The following is a 17,526-nucleotide window of genomic DNA, read 5'->3' as shown; positions in this document are numbered from 1 at the left end:
ACTAGTCCTCCTAAAACTCATTAAAATGGAGCAAATAATATAATATAAAGGAGTATAAAACAGTGTAATTTTTTTTTAATAATAATATAAAATTATTACACATAATATTTAGTATTCTAGAAAATTTTGCGTGGATCTGGTCCACAATAATATTATTGTAGACCTAAGGTTTATACATACATAATTGGCATTATATTCAACATAGTGACCCTTAATTATATTATAGTAACCTTATTTTTAACACAGTAACCTTTTTTAAAATTTGTGTGACCTTTAATGTTATTATGAACTTAAAGTATGACATTATATTAAATAATGACCTAATTTTAACATAGTGTGATCTTTATTATTCATATTGACCATTATATTAGAAATTTCAATAAAAAAAATTAACCTCTTATAACTTTTATAATGTCAAACTAACTTTTATTTCAACATAATAACCTTTATTGTAGTGACTTTTTTTTTTTATTATTAAAACAATCATATTGTCTCTAATGTTAGTGGTCCACAATAAATTAGTGTGAACCAGGTCCGTTTAAGAATTTGTATTCTTTTTTAGTAATTAAATATTCCATATAATAATACATATTAAAAAGAGAAATTATTACACTTTTATTTATCACATTTAAACAGAGTAGATTTTTTGTTTGTAATTGTTTAATTTAGTATAACACAATAGATAATCTAATTGGTTTTCCTCTTTATTAATTTAAGTCTTGTGCTCCGCAAGTATTTCAGGTGCCGTTATAGGGAGGGACACAACATCACACAATAGACATAGTCATTTTCCACTTCCATTGGTCCACTTTATCTCACGTGAATCTCTCCTTTCCTATAAGATAGGATCTACCACCACCCATTTACTCCCCACTCCCACTCCACCCAATCTCATTCCCTCCAACCACCCTCGCCGCCTCCACCACCACCCATCATGTCTTCTTCCACGCCACCACTAGTCCCGTGTTCTACCACTGAGCTTGCTACCTTCTTCGGCCCCAACACCACAAACCCCTTCGCAGCAGCTGCCTACATCTGCTCCCGCTTCACCTCCACCTCCACACAGTTTGCCTCCACAACCTACGCCTTAGACTCCACCTTCCTTCTCTCCTCCGCTTACCTCGTCTTCTCCATGCAAGTCGGGTTCGCCATGCTCTGCGCTGGCTCCGTCCGTGCTAAGAACACCATGAACATCATGCTTACCAACGTCCTTGACGCTGCTGCTGGGGCTCTCTTCTACTATCTCTTCGGATTCGCTTTAGCTTTCGGCTCTCCTAGTAACCCCTTCATCGGACGCCGGTTCTTCGCCCTCGAGTCTTTTCCCAATAGTGACGTTGATTTTCCTTATTTTCTTTATCAATGGTCGTTTGCGATTGCAGCTGCCGGAATCACTAGTGGGTCTATTGCTGAGAGGACTCAGTTCGTGGCGTATTTGATATACTCGTCGTTCTTGACCGGGTTCGTTTAACCGGTGGTGTCGCATTGGTTTTGGTCAGAAGACGGGTGGGCGAGTGCTAGTAACACTCATCCGTTGTTTGGGTCGGGTGTTATCGATTTTGCTGGCTCTGGTGTTGTTCATATGGTTGGCGGAATTGCTGGATTTTGGGGTGCCTTCATTGAAGGTCCAAGGTAATGTACAAATTTTACGTTCTAAATTGAACTGAATTAATAGTAGAGTCAATAGGTGTTGCTAAGATATATAAGTGAACAAACAAGTAATTAAATTGGCATGGTAGAGGAACATTTTAGCACGTAAAATATTTATTAGAAGTCTGGTACTTGTTTATTAGAGTTATTAGGAGCTTTTATGAGAAAATATGTCATTTAAATAAAGTTTTTTCACATTAAGAACGTAGGGAGTATTATCATATACCCTTGAGCCTTGGGCATATGATTTTATTTTATTTATTTAATTTTTTTTTTTTTTTTTTGAGCAAGATTAGAGAATGAAACAAGCAAACCTTTGTACAAAAGAATTCAATTTTGAACCGTGGAGGAATTTTATTTTATTTTATTATTATTTTTTTTTTTAATATAAACATATGTCTATAATGAAAATTCCAACAATATGGCCGTAGGTTGGCTATTTATGTAGTTCAAACCTTATAATCAAGAACAACTAAAGTACATAATTGTAATAAAATTTATCAAATTAACAGTTGAAATTCAAATTTTAAGATTTTGGATTGTAAAAAGAGACTCCACTTAAATTGTTTCTTTTTATTTATCTCACTTGAAATGCGCAAAAAGTTTCTTTGATTGTATTTTTAACTTATCTTTTATTGTAGCTTTGATGTAGGAAACCTTTGTTTGATTCAATTTTATGTATTTGTTAATTTAGATCTTATTTATACATGTCGTATGTCTTTTTTTTAATGAATTGATTTATTTCAAAAAAAAAATATTATTGATGTGAATAATAAGCTAGTACTTCGTATATACTCTAACACTCTAATTTTAATATTTCCTCAATTTCAGAGTAATTGCAATAATTTTTATTTTGATCCCTTTTTTATGAATTGCAACGTGTTACTCATTTAGTACGAGTCAACTATTACTTATTCAGTTATTAATGCGAACTAGAGGATATAACATTTTAAATAAACCCTAGTTACTTGCAACAAAAAATAAATAAATAAACGCTAGTTACCATATTCGTGCCGTACTTTCTGCTAGCAATTACAAACCACAAACCATTTAAACTTTTGACCATTTAACATTCTTTATATTTTTGTCATCAATCAGCATTGTAGTATGGGGATTGGGGAGTACATTTCTAGATGAAATTATTCGAAGATATGACTGCATTGTCAGAATATTTCACCAAGTACCAAAAAGGGCATTGAAAATTTGGGGATTATAGAATCAGCATTGGATTATAAGGAAAATAAATTCAAATACTTGGCAAACTAGTATTAACAACAAACTAGAGTTTTTGGTAAAACTTCAGCAATAATACTCCGTATTAGTTTTTGGACTGTTCTAGATGATGTGTATTTTTTTTTTTTTTTTTAGCCAAAACTGTTTAATAATGTTTAGTTTAGCTTTAAAGTAGTTATTTTGGACCATAATTTTAACCTTAGTGAGCTGAATCAGCTATAAAGGAGTAGCATTTTATGTGGTTTTAATTTCATTACACGAAACAAAAATGTGTGTTTCAAATGTCTCCCACCTCAAAATTTTTGTTCAACAATGGTATCTTATCTACAGTATTATTTTTGTTGCCTCTAAATTAATTTGTTTTTTTTTTTTTTTTTTTTTTTGGTTCAATTAATTTATATTGTTCAATTAGTACAAAAATTTATATCGTTCGTTAATTTAATTTATTTTATTCGTAGGATTGGAAGATTTGACCACGAGGGTCGATCTGTTGCATTGAGGGGTCATAGTGCCTCACTGGTGGTCTTAGGGACTTTTCTACTTTGGGTTGGATGGTATGGATTCAACCCAGGTTCCTTTACTAAAATTCTTGTAACTTATGATGGGTCACAAGCATACTATGGTCAATGGAGCGCGGTTGGAAGGACCGCTGTCACTACAACATTAGCGGGCTGCACGGCCGCTCTAACCACATTATTTGGTAAAAGAATTCTTTCGGGTCATTGGAACATTACTGATGTTTGCAATGGTTTATTGGGTGGGTTCGCGGCAATCACATCTGGATGTGCTGTGGTCGAGCCATGGGCTGCAATAATTTGCGGTTTTGTGGCAGCTGGGGTACTTATGGGCTCAAACAAGTTGGCAGAGCGATACAAATATGACGACCCGTTGGAGGCAGCCCAACTACATGGCGGGTGTGGGGCGTGGGGTGTCCTTTTTACGGCCCTTTTTGCAAGCAAGAAGTATGTCGACGAGGTTTACCCGGTCTCGGGTAAAGCCGGTCGACCATATGGTTTGTTTATGGGTGGGGGTGGTAGGCTTTTGGCAGCCCATGTTGGTCAAATCTTGTCTATAATCGGGTGGGTTAGCTTCACAATGGGTCCTCTTTTTTTGGTCCTTCATAAGCTCAAACTTCTACGAATATTGCCCGTTGATGAAATGGAGGGTATGGATTTGACCCGACATGGTGGATTCGCTTATGCTTATAATGATGAAGGGGATTCTAACCAACGGGTAGGGATCCAATTAAGGAAAATTGATGGATATGGGTCAACTTCATAATCTTACGCTTTCTAAAAGTGCTTCTTGTAGCATCAATTAAAAGTTGGTCTTCTTCAATTATTGTAAAATCCTTTAGTTTCAATTAATTAAAACTTGTAAATTCATAGAAAAGTTAACTCATATCCCCTTGCATTTAATTTTGGATTTAGATAGGATCCTTTATTTCATTTTATTTTATGTAGTAATTGTTTACTCATTCGTGATTAGTCTAATTGTAAATCCTCTATTAATAATTATAATAAACCTATAAGTAATTTTTGAAGATTTGCCTCTTATATTCATGATAATGTAATTACATTTCAAGCAAATATTTTTGTTTTTTTATTTATTTATTTTTTTTTTAATTTTGTTTACTATCACTATTACTTTTGGCTTGGACAAAGAAAAAAGAGAAACAAAAGGTGGGCAAACAAACTATGGACAATTGAATTTGAGGGAGATTTTTTATTTTTTCTTTTTGAGGAAGAGGGAGAAGTAATTGAAGGACATCACATAAGATATAGAGAGTGAGATATTTAGTGGTGAAGACATCACATCAATTGGGATAAGGAGGATTAAACATTTTCTTTCATAAGGAAAACTGTTTTCCTAGTTTCTTTAATCAATCATTCAATAACTTATATACTAAAAGACACACCATCAATGATACATGTCATTTTTTTAGTGTCCTTAATATATTTAAAAATAAATAAACAAATAAATTTGAAATAAAATGATATAAAATACACACTAAATATTTTCTTCCAAAATTTTTTAGGGAAAAAAAAATCGCATAATAATATATTTGCCAACTTAGATTTCTAACCATATCTTTTTATACATTCCTATACAAGTAATTATTTTTAATGTATATAATTATTATTTATAGTAAGAAAATCATGAATATATTTCAACCTAACATAATTAATTAGTGAATGAAATTTTTTGAAATGTAAATTAAAAAAAAATTATATGCCATCAAGGTTCAAAATAGAAGAAAGTTTGAATTAAAAATATAATATGTAGTAAAAAAAATAGTATTTTAAGTTGCTTTATTTCGAATTGAATAAAAAATATATTATGGACTAAATTATTTTGTATATTTAAATATAGTTTTAAATAAGAACATATTTTAGTTGGTAATTTTGCGTAATTAAAACAAGTTACGATTGTATTAATTAGAATGCATCTAGGTGCATAGGGCCTATGTGTTTCACATAAGGGTGGCAATTCAGGTCAACAGGTCGAGTTCAAGTCAGATTTTAGGTTATGCTTAGAAACTATCAAAAATAGTGTAAAATTTAATATTATTATGAAATATGAAATTTAGATCAAATCGGGTCAAATTCAAATTGTTCGAGTTTGGGTTAGGTCGGGTTCAGGTTTCCCTAAGTAAATTCGGATCAGGTCAGGGATTGCCAAACCATAGTTTTACATGCACATAAGAGGGCAATATGAGATTTTTATTATTTTTTATCTCTCTCTTAATGATACAGTGGTATATTATAATGTACCATTATACATGTAGTGGTACTTTTTGCCATCAAGTTTTCCACCACTATTTTTCCTCGTGTTCCCATTATTCACAAAAATATCATCCTATTTATTTCATTGGCACATAAGTCCTATGCGTCAATACTTCTCCCATTAATTACAAGGGAAAAGTTACCTCCAAGGTTAATCACAATTGTAAGCTTGCTACTTCCTCAAAAAAGTTAACATGCTATCTCTATCAGTAAGATCTACTCTAGTCTCAGCTACAAAGCCTATAGTATGACATGTTTGACTAAAGAAACTTAAATTGCATTTGTTTCATTGTGAGATTTGAAATGTTTTACGAAGTGTGGAACAACGAACTACCGCTTATGGTAGAATAAGAAATCATGGAACACCTGTGTAAAAAATATAGAGTATTTAGAGAAATAGACAATAGTACGAGTGATGTGCAAAAAAAACAGGAGAATAACAAAGATAGTAGTGCTAGTAGCTTCTGCCCCAATATGTCCATTTCTTGGCCGGCTTTCCAGAAGCAAAGCAAAGGGTGCCTAAAGAGCAATAGAAAAAAGAAAAAAAAAAATTCCGGTTTAGTAAGACAGCTTAAAAACACTACATAATTATGCACTAAACAATTTGATGCATTACTACATGACTAGTATCAGTTTTAGGGAAAAAAAAAAAAAAAAAGAGAGAGAATCAATTCTGGGATCAAACATGTGTCACTACAATGCAGGAGTTTAGAGATTAAAAATCATATATACTATGAGTATAAAACAATGACAGAATACTTCAAACTAGCAGGTAGCAGCTTGAAAATTATAATTTTGCAAGAAATTCCGTACAGAATTGGAGAGGTTATACCTTCTTCTAGCGCTGGCTGATCAAATGGTGAGCATAAAGTCTTAGCAGCTCCTATCTCTCCTTTTGTTCGAGCTTTGACATCCTTCTCAACTTCCTGAAAAAGGAAAAAACAATGCACGTCTCTTAAGAATTTTATCACATACAATCTAAGATTTGAAATCACTTCTATAAACACATGAGGTGGATCTTGAGCTTTTTATTCCTGGGAAAGGGAGATTTGCATCATTTCTAAAAGCACATGAGGTGGATCTGGTAAGGGGGAGGGGCTGCATATTCTTCAAGTGTTATCCATTCCAATCTAAGGTCCCAAATCAATCAATCAAAGCCTTAATTCCACAAGTGGGGAGGACTAAGGTCCCAAAAATATATTAAACTTTAGGTAAAGTCCGGATTGGTGAAAATTTGGAAAATTTAGTCCCTAATGTTGATGATTAACTCAAGATTTTTTGAGGGATAGGATTATACAATTCAATAACCACTTTGCAACAACATGAAAACATCCAAATCAGTATATCAACTAGTATTTATCCAAATACCTCTACAAGTGGTGCATCACTGTGGCAATTGTTCAATACACAAAGTATACCGATACGAACACCATAGTCGGCATAAAAACAATATACTTGAGCAAGTCAATACAAAAATTAAGTTTTAAAACCTCCACTTCTAAGGTTGCATGCATGTGATGGCAGTGAGTATAGCCATGGCTTTCCTTTAAGAAAGCAACATATGTTAGATTTTACTTGAGTTAGATTCAATTAGATTACATCAAATTATCGAGTCCATGCAAAGAACATGATCAACATGATTGTTTCTAATATTAGAAAGATACATATTTATTAAGAATATAGAACAGAAAAAATCAAGACAAAGCGATGAACTTCTTAAATAATATGAACTCAAAAATAAATAAGTAAAATCCATGGTACCTCTTCATCACACCAAGGAGCTAAAATCAGTTTCTTCTGTGCCAATGCTTCAACAAACTCATCCCATGTCCTAACTTCTTTAACACATGCATCTCTCTTTTCCTTGGCAACATCAAACAAGTTTTGTTGAATTGTATCCAGCAATTCTTTCACCTGATCGACCAAATCTGCCATTGGTATATCCTTCTTGGACGAATTGTCACGTCGAACAGCACGAGTCTAAAAGTTGATAAAATTGTTAATCTCAACCATACTTAGCTTCTACAAAATATGACATTAACAATAAAACTGATGTGGCCAATGGCTGTATAACACCACAAGCTACGCAACACAATAAAGTCATCCTGAGAAATCATCTTTTCAATTAAAAAAATAAACAATAAAAATATATACATGAGCATATTTTAGTGAGGCATTCCTTTTTGCCACCAAAACATGAGTTACAGGGGGTCAAAGGGAATAGCGTCTGAACTCTGAACTATTTGATTCAGTGATGATTTTTATAGAGAGAAATAATAGGGATCTATGATAGTATTCTTTGCTCTTCAAACAAACTATTTGCCACAGCTGCTATAAACCATACTGAATTTAGTCCAATGGGGACCATTTATGAATTTTTTTTTAAATGCCTTACAAAACATATCAGACCAATGACCATTAAATCAAATATCTTTCACACAATAGAACAATGTGCAATATGTTTCTCAAAATTACCCAAAGATACATAGTTTAACAGCACACAAAATTCATTATATTACTGCATCAGCCATCACAATCCGTCACTAAGGATATAAAATCTAATTAAAATTTATCGGGTTTTTCTATATAATAACCCTATTAATTTCACTTTTCTACGTTGTGCCCCAACATATATCACTTTCCACACTGTAACCCTAATATACATTTTGTTTCCATACGGTAACCTTGCCGTTATCCCGCCGTTAAAAATTCCGTTAGTAGGGCCCACTCTCAATTTATTTTTTATCTCAGATTTCACAAAAAAATAACGTAAATGCCTCGTTTTGCTTAGTAAGTAATGTCTCGATTTAAAAAATATTAATAAATTGAGAGTGGGCCCCACTAACGGAACTTTTAGCGGCGGGATAACGGCAAGGTTACTGTATGGAAACAAAATGTATATTGGGGTTAAAGTGTGGAAAGTGACATATGTTGGGGCACAACGTAGAAAAGTGAAATTAAGAGGGTTATTATATAGAAAAACCCAAATTTATTCAATTCCAGCCCAAGGGAAATTGTTAGGTTTTTTTTTTTTCCCTCTAAGTTACAATGCTAATTTGGTATTTCAGTGACAAATATATGTATTCTCTTTTTCTGAATGTATTTCAAATAATACAGCAACAAAGGGAAAAAGGAACTCAGCAGGCATGGTAACGAAATGCGTGAGACAAAAAGACAACCAGCAATAGCATTTCACAAAATTCATTGATCAGATAGATAAGCCCAAAATAACAATTTTTAGATAAGAAAAACATAAAACATACAATTTTAAAAAACTTGGAGAAGACATGCATTAGATTTACCTGACTATTGGCCAAATCCTTTGGTCCAATCTCAAGCCTCAAAGGAACACCTTTCATTTCCCAGTGTGAATACTTCCAGCCTGGAGAATAGTTATCCCTAAGATCACATTCAGCCCGAATGCCTGCTTCACTCAGAATTTTGACAGTAGAAGCACAAGCATCGAAAATTCCTTGTGTGTCGGCATCTTTGAAAGGTACAGGTACCACAATGACTTGGACAGCTGCTACTTTAGGTGGCAAAACTAAGCCTTTGTCATCACCATGTGTCATGACCATTACCCCTATCTGCAAATTGACAGAATAAAATTTAGATATAAAAAAAGTCAGAAGGAACCCTCCTGTCAATCAAGGCCTCAAGGGGTCACATTCAACAAACAAGCGGCATCATCAATCCACCCTATATTGAAACGTTACCCTCTATTACCGCTTAAGAACCCCCACAGGAAGGTAACCAATAAAATGAATACTGCTCAGTCATTAAGAATGTAAAATAACAAGATCCTCAGTGAATCCAATGAATATTATTACAGAAATGAGCCAATTAAAGAACCAAATAGTGACAAGAATATCATCAAACAGACAATAACTCATTGCCAAACAAACAACTCAAAATGTCCACCACAACCAAAAACCAAGACACTGCAGACAGGAAAGTTGCACAAAAGTAAGCTCCAATCAAACAACTCTAGCAGTAATAGCAAATGAAGGGTAGAGGAGCAGACCGTTCTGGTACTGTATGCCCATGAGTTCTGCCAGACCATTGCCTTCTCTCCTTTCTCATTTTCATAAGTAATATCAAACATCTTTGCAAAATTTTGACCAAGACAATGTGAAGTTGCACCTTGAACACCACGTCCAGTGTTTGGTATAAATGCCTGGAATAGGAAGACAATATGCAATTTAAGATATTTAAAGAAAACAGACAAAATTGAGTCTCATAATAAATATTACAACATTTATCAAGATTCCAATAATTTACATAGAAAAATTCAGATGCAAAGAAGTTTCAACTCTTATTAAAAAAAATGCTACCTCAACACTTGTTGTGTAATATCCACCTGCAAACTTCTCCATTTCACTTTTCTTCCCCTTGACCACTGGAACAGCCAAAAACTCTTCATATATTCGCCGGTAGAGTTCCAATATATCAAGAACCTAATGTAGCCCCAAAATATATGATAACATTAAGTTATTATTTTGGCCATTAATGGATGATCAAAACAACATTACAGCCATATGATTATAATAAGAAATAACTACAAAAGGATTTAATTCTTTTCATTTTGTTTTTCAGAAAGGCATATAATAATGTACTGGTTATCAATCAACATCCAACAGAACTAGAATACAGAGAAAACACCAGATTCTATCAGTTTTCACAGACGGTGACAAACCATTGAAAAAGTAGTTCAAAGAGCAGCAGATACAGACTTTATTTGGAATTGTCATCCACTTGAGTATTACATTAAAATTGCAAGTCTAATCATAGCTCTCTCTCACTAGAATCATTCTCATTCTTATTTGCTTCATCTACATAAATTTATTCCATTGGAGCACGGCTAGCTAATGCCCTGTACCATTTTAAACTGTAAATGACGCCATGATCAGGACGTTGGAGAAGCCAGTAGACGAACATCTTCAACATGTTTCAGACAAGGTAAAGATTTCAATATGATCTTGGTGCGCCTTGGGAAATGGATCTGCAAGTCCCTTTCATTTTTCATCATCAGCCCCCCACTAATAGGGGTGTTTTGGTTCAAGGAGATTCTATCAATGATGATGCTCATTAAAGGCATGAATAGTGACCAAGCAGAAAAAGGCATTATAACTGCCTGGCATGTGGGTGTTAGACATTCATCTAGTCCAAAATATTTTCTTATTTTTTGGAGGAAAGGTACACAAGCATAAAGGTCCCCTGTCTTAGAGTTAGACCAATAGCATAATAATAATAAACTTAAACTACAACATGCTTCCTCAGTATCTCAAAGTTACGTCAAGAAAGAACCTTGGAGAGCTCTATAACATTTAACAGAAGTTCAAACTAATCAACCCCAAACTTACCCAAAAAAAAAGATTATAGAGGAGAAAGGACATAAAAACGGCCAAGAAATATTAGCAAGAAAACTAAGATAAAGGACCAACAGAAGGTGGAAAAGATAAAATCCATTTTCAGAATTGAACAATTCCAAAACAGCTCCACAATGATACAACTTTTATTTTTGGAGTTAACATGGAAAAAAAAAAAAGAGAGAGAGAGAGAGAGAGAGAGAGAGAGAAATCCAAATATGTAAAAATAAGGGGGGAAATCGAACAAAATCTCAAAAAGCATAAGCAACTTAAGAAAAAGATAGAAAAATATTTCGAAATACTACATAAATCTCTAACAGAAATTATAATACAATTCATGACAGCAACCACTGAATTTTGAACAAAGCCAGTTGGTATAGTCAAGTAAGTCAACCATCTAGGAAATCCTTTTCTTGAATTTCAGATTAAATCTATTATCGTGAAAAAGACAAGAAAGATAGTCCATGATATTGAATTGGATATATAACTGATCGATATTTAAAGCGTAGATAGGAATCCATAGGGAATGAGGATGAAAAAGGGCGACAGATTGCCAGAAATTTATCAAAAGTCGATGAAATTAACCAAGTCTTCTTCTATAAGATATGGATGACTAGGGAAAAAAAAATCCACAGCCAAAATCAGGGTGAAAACACCAATCAAGCAATGAGTGAAGGCTGAGGATCAATATCTAAAATGAACTACGAACTATACGGACGATAAAGGGGATCTAAAATAACAAAATCCTATACTCTATATCCTGAAAGGTCAAGGTGGTGTTTAAAAATCATGGCAATTCGCAGGCTTCCATCATTTTTACATGGAACTTGAGACTAGAGTACCTATCACAAAGTATGCTTCGGTAAGCGGTTCGAGTACAAAGACCGCAAAACACTAGTTGGGAGAATTCTAACATGTTTGGAGTTTTTTATACAAATTATTTCAGATCATAATACGCTATGGGACATTACACCCAAAAAGTAGTACTCTGTATATAGGCTAAGGTGAGAGAAAATGGGAAATGGTGTTTGTATGGGAAGGTGAAAAATGAACCTGTAAAAGTAAATAAAATTGTTTTTCCGAAAAAGAATATAAGATAATACTTTTCAAAAAGTTACCTTTTCCTCCCAAAATAACTCCCTATCTCACCACCTCCACCTCCCTCTCCCTGTGACTGTACAACATGCCTAAGCTGGCATCATAAGCCAAAAAACATATTGATAGAATCGCGTCACTCAGTCAACCAAAAGCCCAAAACTTATACTTCCTCCGTTTCTAATTAGTTGACACGTTTCATTTTGGAGCACATATTAAGGAGGAGTGAAAGAGAAAAGCAAAAGACCCATATACCCTTATCCAACCTTATACCACCTACCCTTCCCTTTGGCCAGATAATAGAAACAATGAACAAGGCCCACACCACCCCAACCTTTTGTCTGGCCCACACTACCCCAAGCTGACGTTTGAACCTTAGCCGCCGCACCTCTCTCACCGTTATCTACTCCGGTGACAACCTTACCCCTGAGTGTGGTGTTTCTCGCGACCGATGCTCACTTTCTCTCTCCTCCTCATGTCAGAAAATCGGGCAATCCTCTCTGCCATGACCAGATCGAACGCCAACGGGTCATGGTAAGATTGGAGGGTAGGATTCACTCGTGCTGCCGCCTTCAAATAGTAAGATTGGAAAACCCCATCAAGGCATCAAGCTCACAAGATCACAAATCACGGGATGAGAGAAGGGATGAATTGATCAACAGATGTAATGAAGTAAGAAAATGGAATGATGGTGATGGCTATAGGGAGGAAAGAGAAACAATTGGTGTCCATGGTGGTCTGAATGTCGTGACAGAGAAGGAAGAAGAAAGAGGGGGTTAAGGAAGAGAGGAGAGAGAGGGGGGTCTATGTGGAGGAGAGTATAGAGATGAGGGCAAAAGTGACATTTAATATTACCCTTTTTACCGAAAATAGAATCGTATCAACTAAAAATAAACTTCCCAAAAAGGAATACGTGTCAACTAAAAAAAGACGGAGGTAGTATTTTCATTCCTCTATATTCAATGCCTTGATTTTCATATCTAGCGTATTTGTTCATCTTGATTTTTTGCCAACATCCATTTTGCCAACAAAGTGAAGAAAACTTATGGCCGACTAGACACTAAAACCATCCATTCTACTCAAAATTGCAAAAGCCCCAAGTTACTTTAGTAAGCTAATATGAATTAGCAGGGTCGCGTACTAGAATGTATTGGCACACAGGGGTAGTTATAGGAGTCGCATAAAGTAATTAGTTAAACCAGATATTAGCAAACTCCACTGCCATACGCTCATACCTCAGCATCTGCCTCTTCCTGTGTTGCAAATGCTGTATGGCCTTCTTGCCAGAGAAATTCACGACTCCTACAAACACAAGAGCAAGCCTAAATTAGCTTATATTTTGAAGATCATTTGCATGTAACAAAGATTGTTAAGAATTGTATTCCTCTCTCAGTAGACTGATTTCTTAAAAATATACTTTTGTTCCTGACAAAGAAAAAATCAACTTATTTATATATTTCTTCCTTTCAATAGTGCTCCTACCTTTGTTTTTAACAGGTAAAAAATTACATAAATAAAGTACCACGAGAGTTGTATCACTTGTATGTCCAAATAACCATTTCTTCCAACTACCTGGCAGATTACTATCCAGAATAATCAAGAAAAGACAATTACTAATACAAACCCAACCTAGTTTCGTTACCCAACAAATTACAAATAAGAGAATGATAATGCAAACCTAACATATAACAACTGAGGGAATAAACCTTATAGATACTCTTTTCTTAACTGAATACCCCAAAACAGATGCCCCCTCACAGTTATCAGACCTTCAGGTTAGCAATTCATTTCTATCCCTATATGGAGTCATCAGAGCTTCAGGGTTAGCAATTCTTTCTTTCACTATATGACTCTTTATATTTGCAATTAAAATGACAAGACAAAGTAATGTATTATCCAATAGAGCCATCAACCATGATACGCTAAGGAAAAGAAAAGAAAGGAAAAATGCACAATGTAGAAAGAACTTACAAAGCATTATGTAGAAAAGTACACCATATACTACCTGATAAAAGGAGTTGGATTGCTGAATTCCCAACGGACAACATTACACCACTGATTCAGTCTTAGAGGTAAGTCACGGTGTCCCCTGATCCACTTTGAATAGTAAGGGTACATAACAGTCTCACTGGTTGGACGAATAGCAATAGGCACCTCCAAGTCAGATTGCCCAGACTTTGTTACCCATGCAACCTATATAAAAAGTTTCAATTATTAGAAGCATGCGGAAAAAAACCCCAAGAAATTCTATTAACAGCTCTCTCAATCTCATCCATCCAAATTAGCGACACAGCCAGCATTCCTTTATCATCTGAACCTCTCCCTTTCACATAGTCTCAAAGATATAGTTCAACAAACAAATGTGCTCATTTGAGCTTACCTCGGGGGCAAACCCTTCGATGTGATCTTTTTCCTTCTCCAAAACACCAGGTGAGACAAATAGTGGGAAGTAGCAATTCTTTATCTTCATCTTCTTGATTTCCGCATCAAAAAATTCCTTATAGAATCATTAATATAATTAGGAAGATGCACGTAGTAGTCTCTATAATTCTAAGCAATATTCCTCACAAGTATGTTCTTTAACCCTGAAATCATATATAGATTGGGCCTTAAAGACAACTTAGGACTTACTAAACGAATCTGGACTTACCTATGCTAATTGACCCCTTTCTGAATTAATATAAGCATGTTAATCCTGAAACTTACATTTCAAGGGGACATTAAAAGTCTAATATCAGCTTGTTTCATACCCTGCCTCTACTCTTCTAGATTGGGAAAAGTGGAAATTTCGCCGGATGGTTCTGGCATATATTCAGTTAGGCTTCAATCAAGCAGCAATTGTCATTCTAAAACGATATGAGATCAAGGAGGGAGGAGAGATTGAATTTGTAAGTTTGCAACAAAGAATATTTCAAATTGACCCTGGACATTTGTCCGGCATGATAGAAAATTCCTAGACTTTCATCAATGATAAAAGAGAAGATATAAGAACGAAAAAAACCATATACTCTACTTAGATCATTTGCCATCCAAAGAATCGAGTCCTTCCCTCAATCACTGGCAAATTTCACAAATTTCAGAAATATCCTTCTCAAATATCCTAAATTCCTAATATTTATAATAGTAGATACATCAAGCCATCACTTCCGTACAAAACATAGGGAGGGGGGTGGATAAGAGAACATATATCCCAAACATGATTTGCACAAAAGTATAATCACAAATTTGGTGATGTAACAACTAGCAAGTGACCTCCCTCCAACAAAATTTACCTTGAATACCATATCAAACATAGAAATTCTCGTAACCTAAAATCTATCCCCGCTAGCCTTTTGATATTACATAAGGGAACCAAAAAAACCATGACAAATTTAGGTTATCGACTCTTCAACTGAGGTGATCTGTCTGATTTTATAGAAGTTTAGTCTGACTTGGTGAATAACATTGTCATGGACACACTGAATCTAAAAGAATAGGTTCTTGAAATAAGGTGAAGAGAACATAACCATAGAAGAAGAACACCTCCGCTATAAGTTTTTAAAGGACTACACTAAGTCATTAGAGTCATTCCTCAAAAAGCATTCAACATAAGCTTGAAAGGTTTCATCACAAACTACAACAGTAAACATTTCGAAAAGAAATTAGGAACCCTTCTCCTATCCGAATTTGAAGTGTTAATGCGATATTGCTATTGAAGCTCACATTCAATAAAAGTTCATTTTACACGTTGACAAGTTCACGTAACCCCGAAACTGACCAAGCAACAAAAGATCCCAACCCCATAAGCAAGTCGATTGCTAATTGCATCTACAAATTCTTTCTACAACAAGTCAAAGCATTTTACTGAAATAAAAGATAACTCACTTGCATAGCCTCCCAAATCGCCATAGTCCACGGTCTGAGAATGTAACACCCAGAAATATCATAATACTCAATCATCTCAGAATTCACAACAACCTGCATTATCAATCACAAATACCATTACAACCCAATTACTCATTACATAGTTCTATAATTCAACCAAAAAATACAAAAACAAAAATCAAATACCTCAGAATACCACTCCCCAAAATTCTCATCCTTTTTATTAGTTAACCCTAATCCAGTCTCTTTCTTCACCTCCTTCTTCTTCTTCCCAGCTAAAAATCCCAATCATTAACAACTACATTAATCCTCCACTAACAACAAAAAATACATCAAAATTATTAAATTAACATCAAAAAATTCACAAACTCACCATTTTTCGCCTTTGGATCAGCAGTTTTAGCCTTGGAATCACCAGCCATAGCAAACAATCTTCTACTACGATTAAAATACCTGCAAAAAGTCAAACCTAGAGTTGAGCAAATGCAGAATTTGAATGGCAAAAATGGCGGCGAAGAAGGTTTACCTGTGCGACGGTAATGGCGGCGGAGGTGACGAGAGGAGAGAGAAAGAGAAGAAGGAGAGAATGCGAGAGGAAGTGAGATAACAAGGGCGGGTGAGCGAAGATGATGCTGCGCTAATAAAGGTGCAAGCGAAACCGGCAGCAGACATTAAAAGTTGTTGACTTGATTATATTTGATTAGTGTATTTGGGTTTACTAGATAGCCCCCCACATTCTTCTTACACTTTCTTGCTAAAACCCTACAAATTGACTTGGATAGGGTGATGCACTGATGCTATAGCTAGGATAGGATAAGTAATTATTTCTCGTTTTCAAATAAATTACTACACCCGTTTCAAATTATTTGCAATATAACCTAGCAACATTGACCCAACCCAAATGACTCGACTTGCGACCCGAAAATTGATCCGAAAACATTGACCTAAGGAAATTCTAAGTAAGTTTTGATATCGCTAGGATGTATCATGTTAGTGTATTTTACTTACGTTTATGTACTGAGTTATGCTGATTTGTGTTGCCTAGGTTTTATCTTGGTCCTATCATGATCCATTTAATTGTTAGTAGTAGGGATAACATAAAGAGAAACATTTCACGTAATGCAACATATTTCATATTGGGAATCGAGCATAGAGAGATTATGTTTCTCTTATTACTTGTTTATGTGAACTTTATTGTTTATGGATATTTTAATTTGAGTGTTGGCACTAATGTTATTGATTTTGAAATATTTGGTTTGGTTTTAAGAGCCTACAATGGTTACAACTTTTAGGTTTGAGTATTGGCACTATTTTTTTTATTTTTTTATTTTTTTTTTTTTGACAAAACTTCGTTTGATTTTGAGTTGTTTTGTTAGTTGAATTTTGATTTTGTTTGAACTAGGTTAGGTCCCGTGCCATGCACGATAATGTACAATTATATATAAATATAGATTTATTGATTGATAATAAATATATAATCATAAATTAATCGAGGAATAATAAAAGTATGTGATATTTTGATTTTTTAGTTG

The 17,526-nt window shown here is 34.5% G+C and overlaps 1 protein-coding gene and 1 pseudogene across 1 annotated transcript; one reads left to right on the top strand and one right to left on the bottom strand.

Moving 5' to 3' along the window:
* Positions 1-538: 538 nt before the first annotated feature.
* Positions 539-4,442, top strand: LOC145582199 (ammonium transporter 1 member 1-like; annotated as a pseudogene).
* Positions 4,443-5,927: 1,485 nt separating this feature from the next.
* On the bottom strand, positions 5,928-16,715 carry LOC145582197 (proline--tRNA ligase, cytoplasmic-like). The gene is made up of 13 exons (XM_081639201.1): positions 16,521-16,715; positions 16,368-16,447; positions 16,181-16,269; positions 15,995-16,087; positions 14,511-14,627; positions 14,136-14,323; positions 13,366-13,432; positions 10,001-10,123; positions 9,691-9,843; positions 8,969-9,253; positions 7,428-7,646; positions 6,499-6,592; positions 5,928-6,185 (listed from the first exon to the last, which is right to left on the bottom strand). Exons 1-13 carry the CDS (start codon positions 16,664-16,666, stop codon positions 6,121-6,123), a joined length of 1,719 nt encoding a protein of 572 aa, XP_081495327.1. The 5' UTR covers positions 16,667-16,715; the 3' UTR covers positions 5,928-6,120.
* Between the last annotated feature and the right edge of the window lie 811 nt (positions 16,716-17,526).

Source organism: Chenopodium album, chromosome 15, assembly GCF_948465745.1.
Source record: "Chenopodium album chromosome 15, dcCheAlbu1.1, whole genome shotgun sequence".
In the NCBI taxonomy this organism is placed as follows: domain Eukaryota; kingdom Viridiplantae; phylum Streptophyta; class Magnoliopsida; order Caryophyllales; family Amaranthaceae; genus Chenopodium; species Chenopodium album.
The sequence above is the reverse complement of the archived record's forward strand: the minus strand, read 5'-3'. Positions and strand labels throughout refer to the sequence as shown.

Bases quoted from the DNA above. Each gene is read 5' to 3' on its own strand.
- LOC145582197 (XM_081639201.1), bottom strand. From the start codon at position 16,666: ATGTCTGCTGCCGGTTTCGCTTGCACCTTTATTAGCGCAGCATCATCT. The intron at 9,844-10,000 runs GTAGCATTTTTT...TTCCTATTCCAG, and splicing joins ATTACACAACAAGTGTTGAG to GCATTTATACCAAACACTGG. The intron at 9,254-9,690 runs GTCTGCTCCTCT...GTCAATTTGCAG, and splicing joins GGGCATACAGTACCAGAACG to ATAGGGGTAATGGTCATGAC.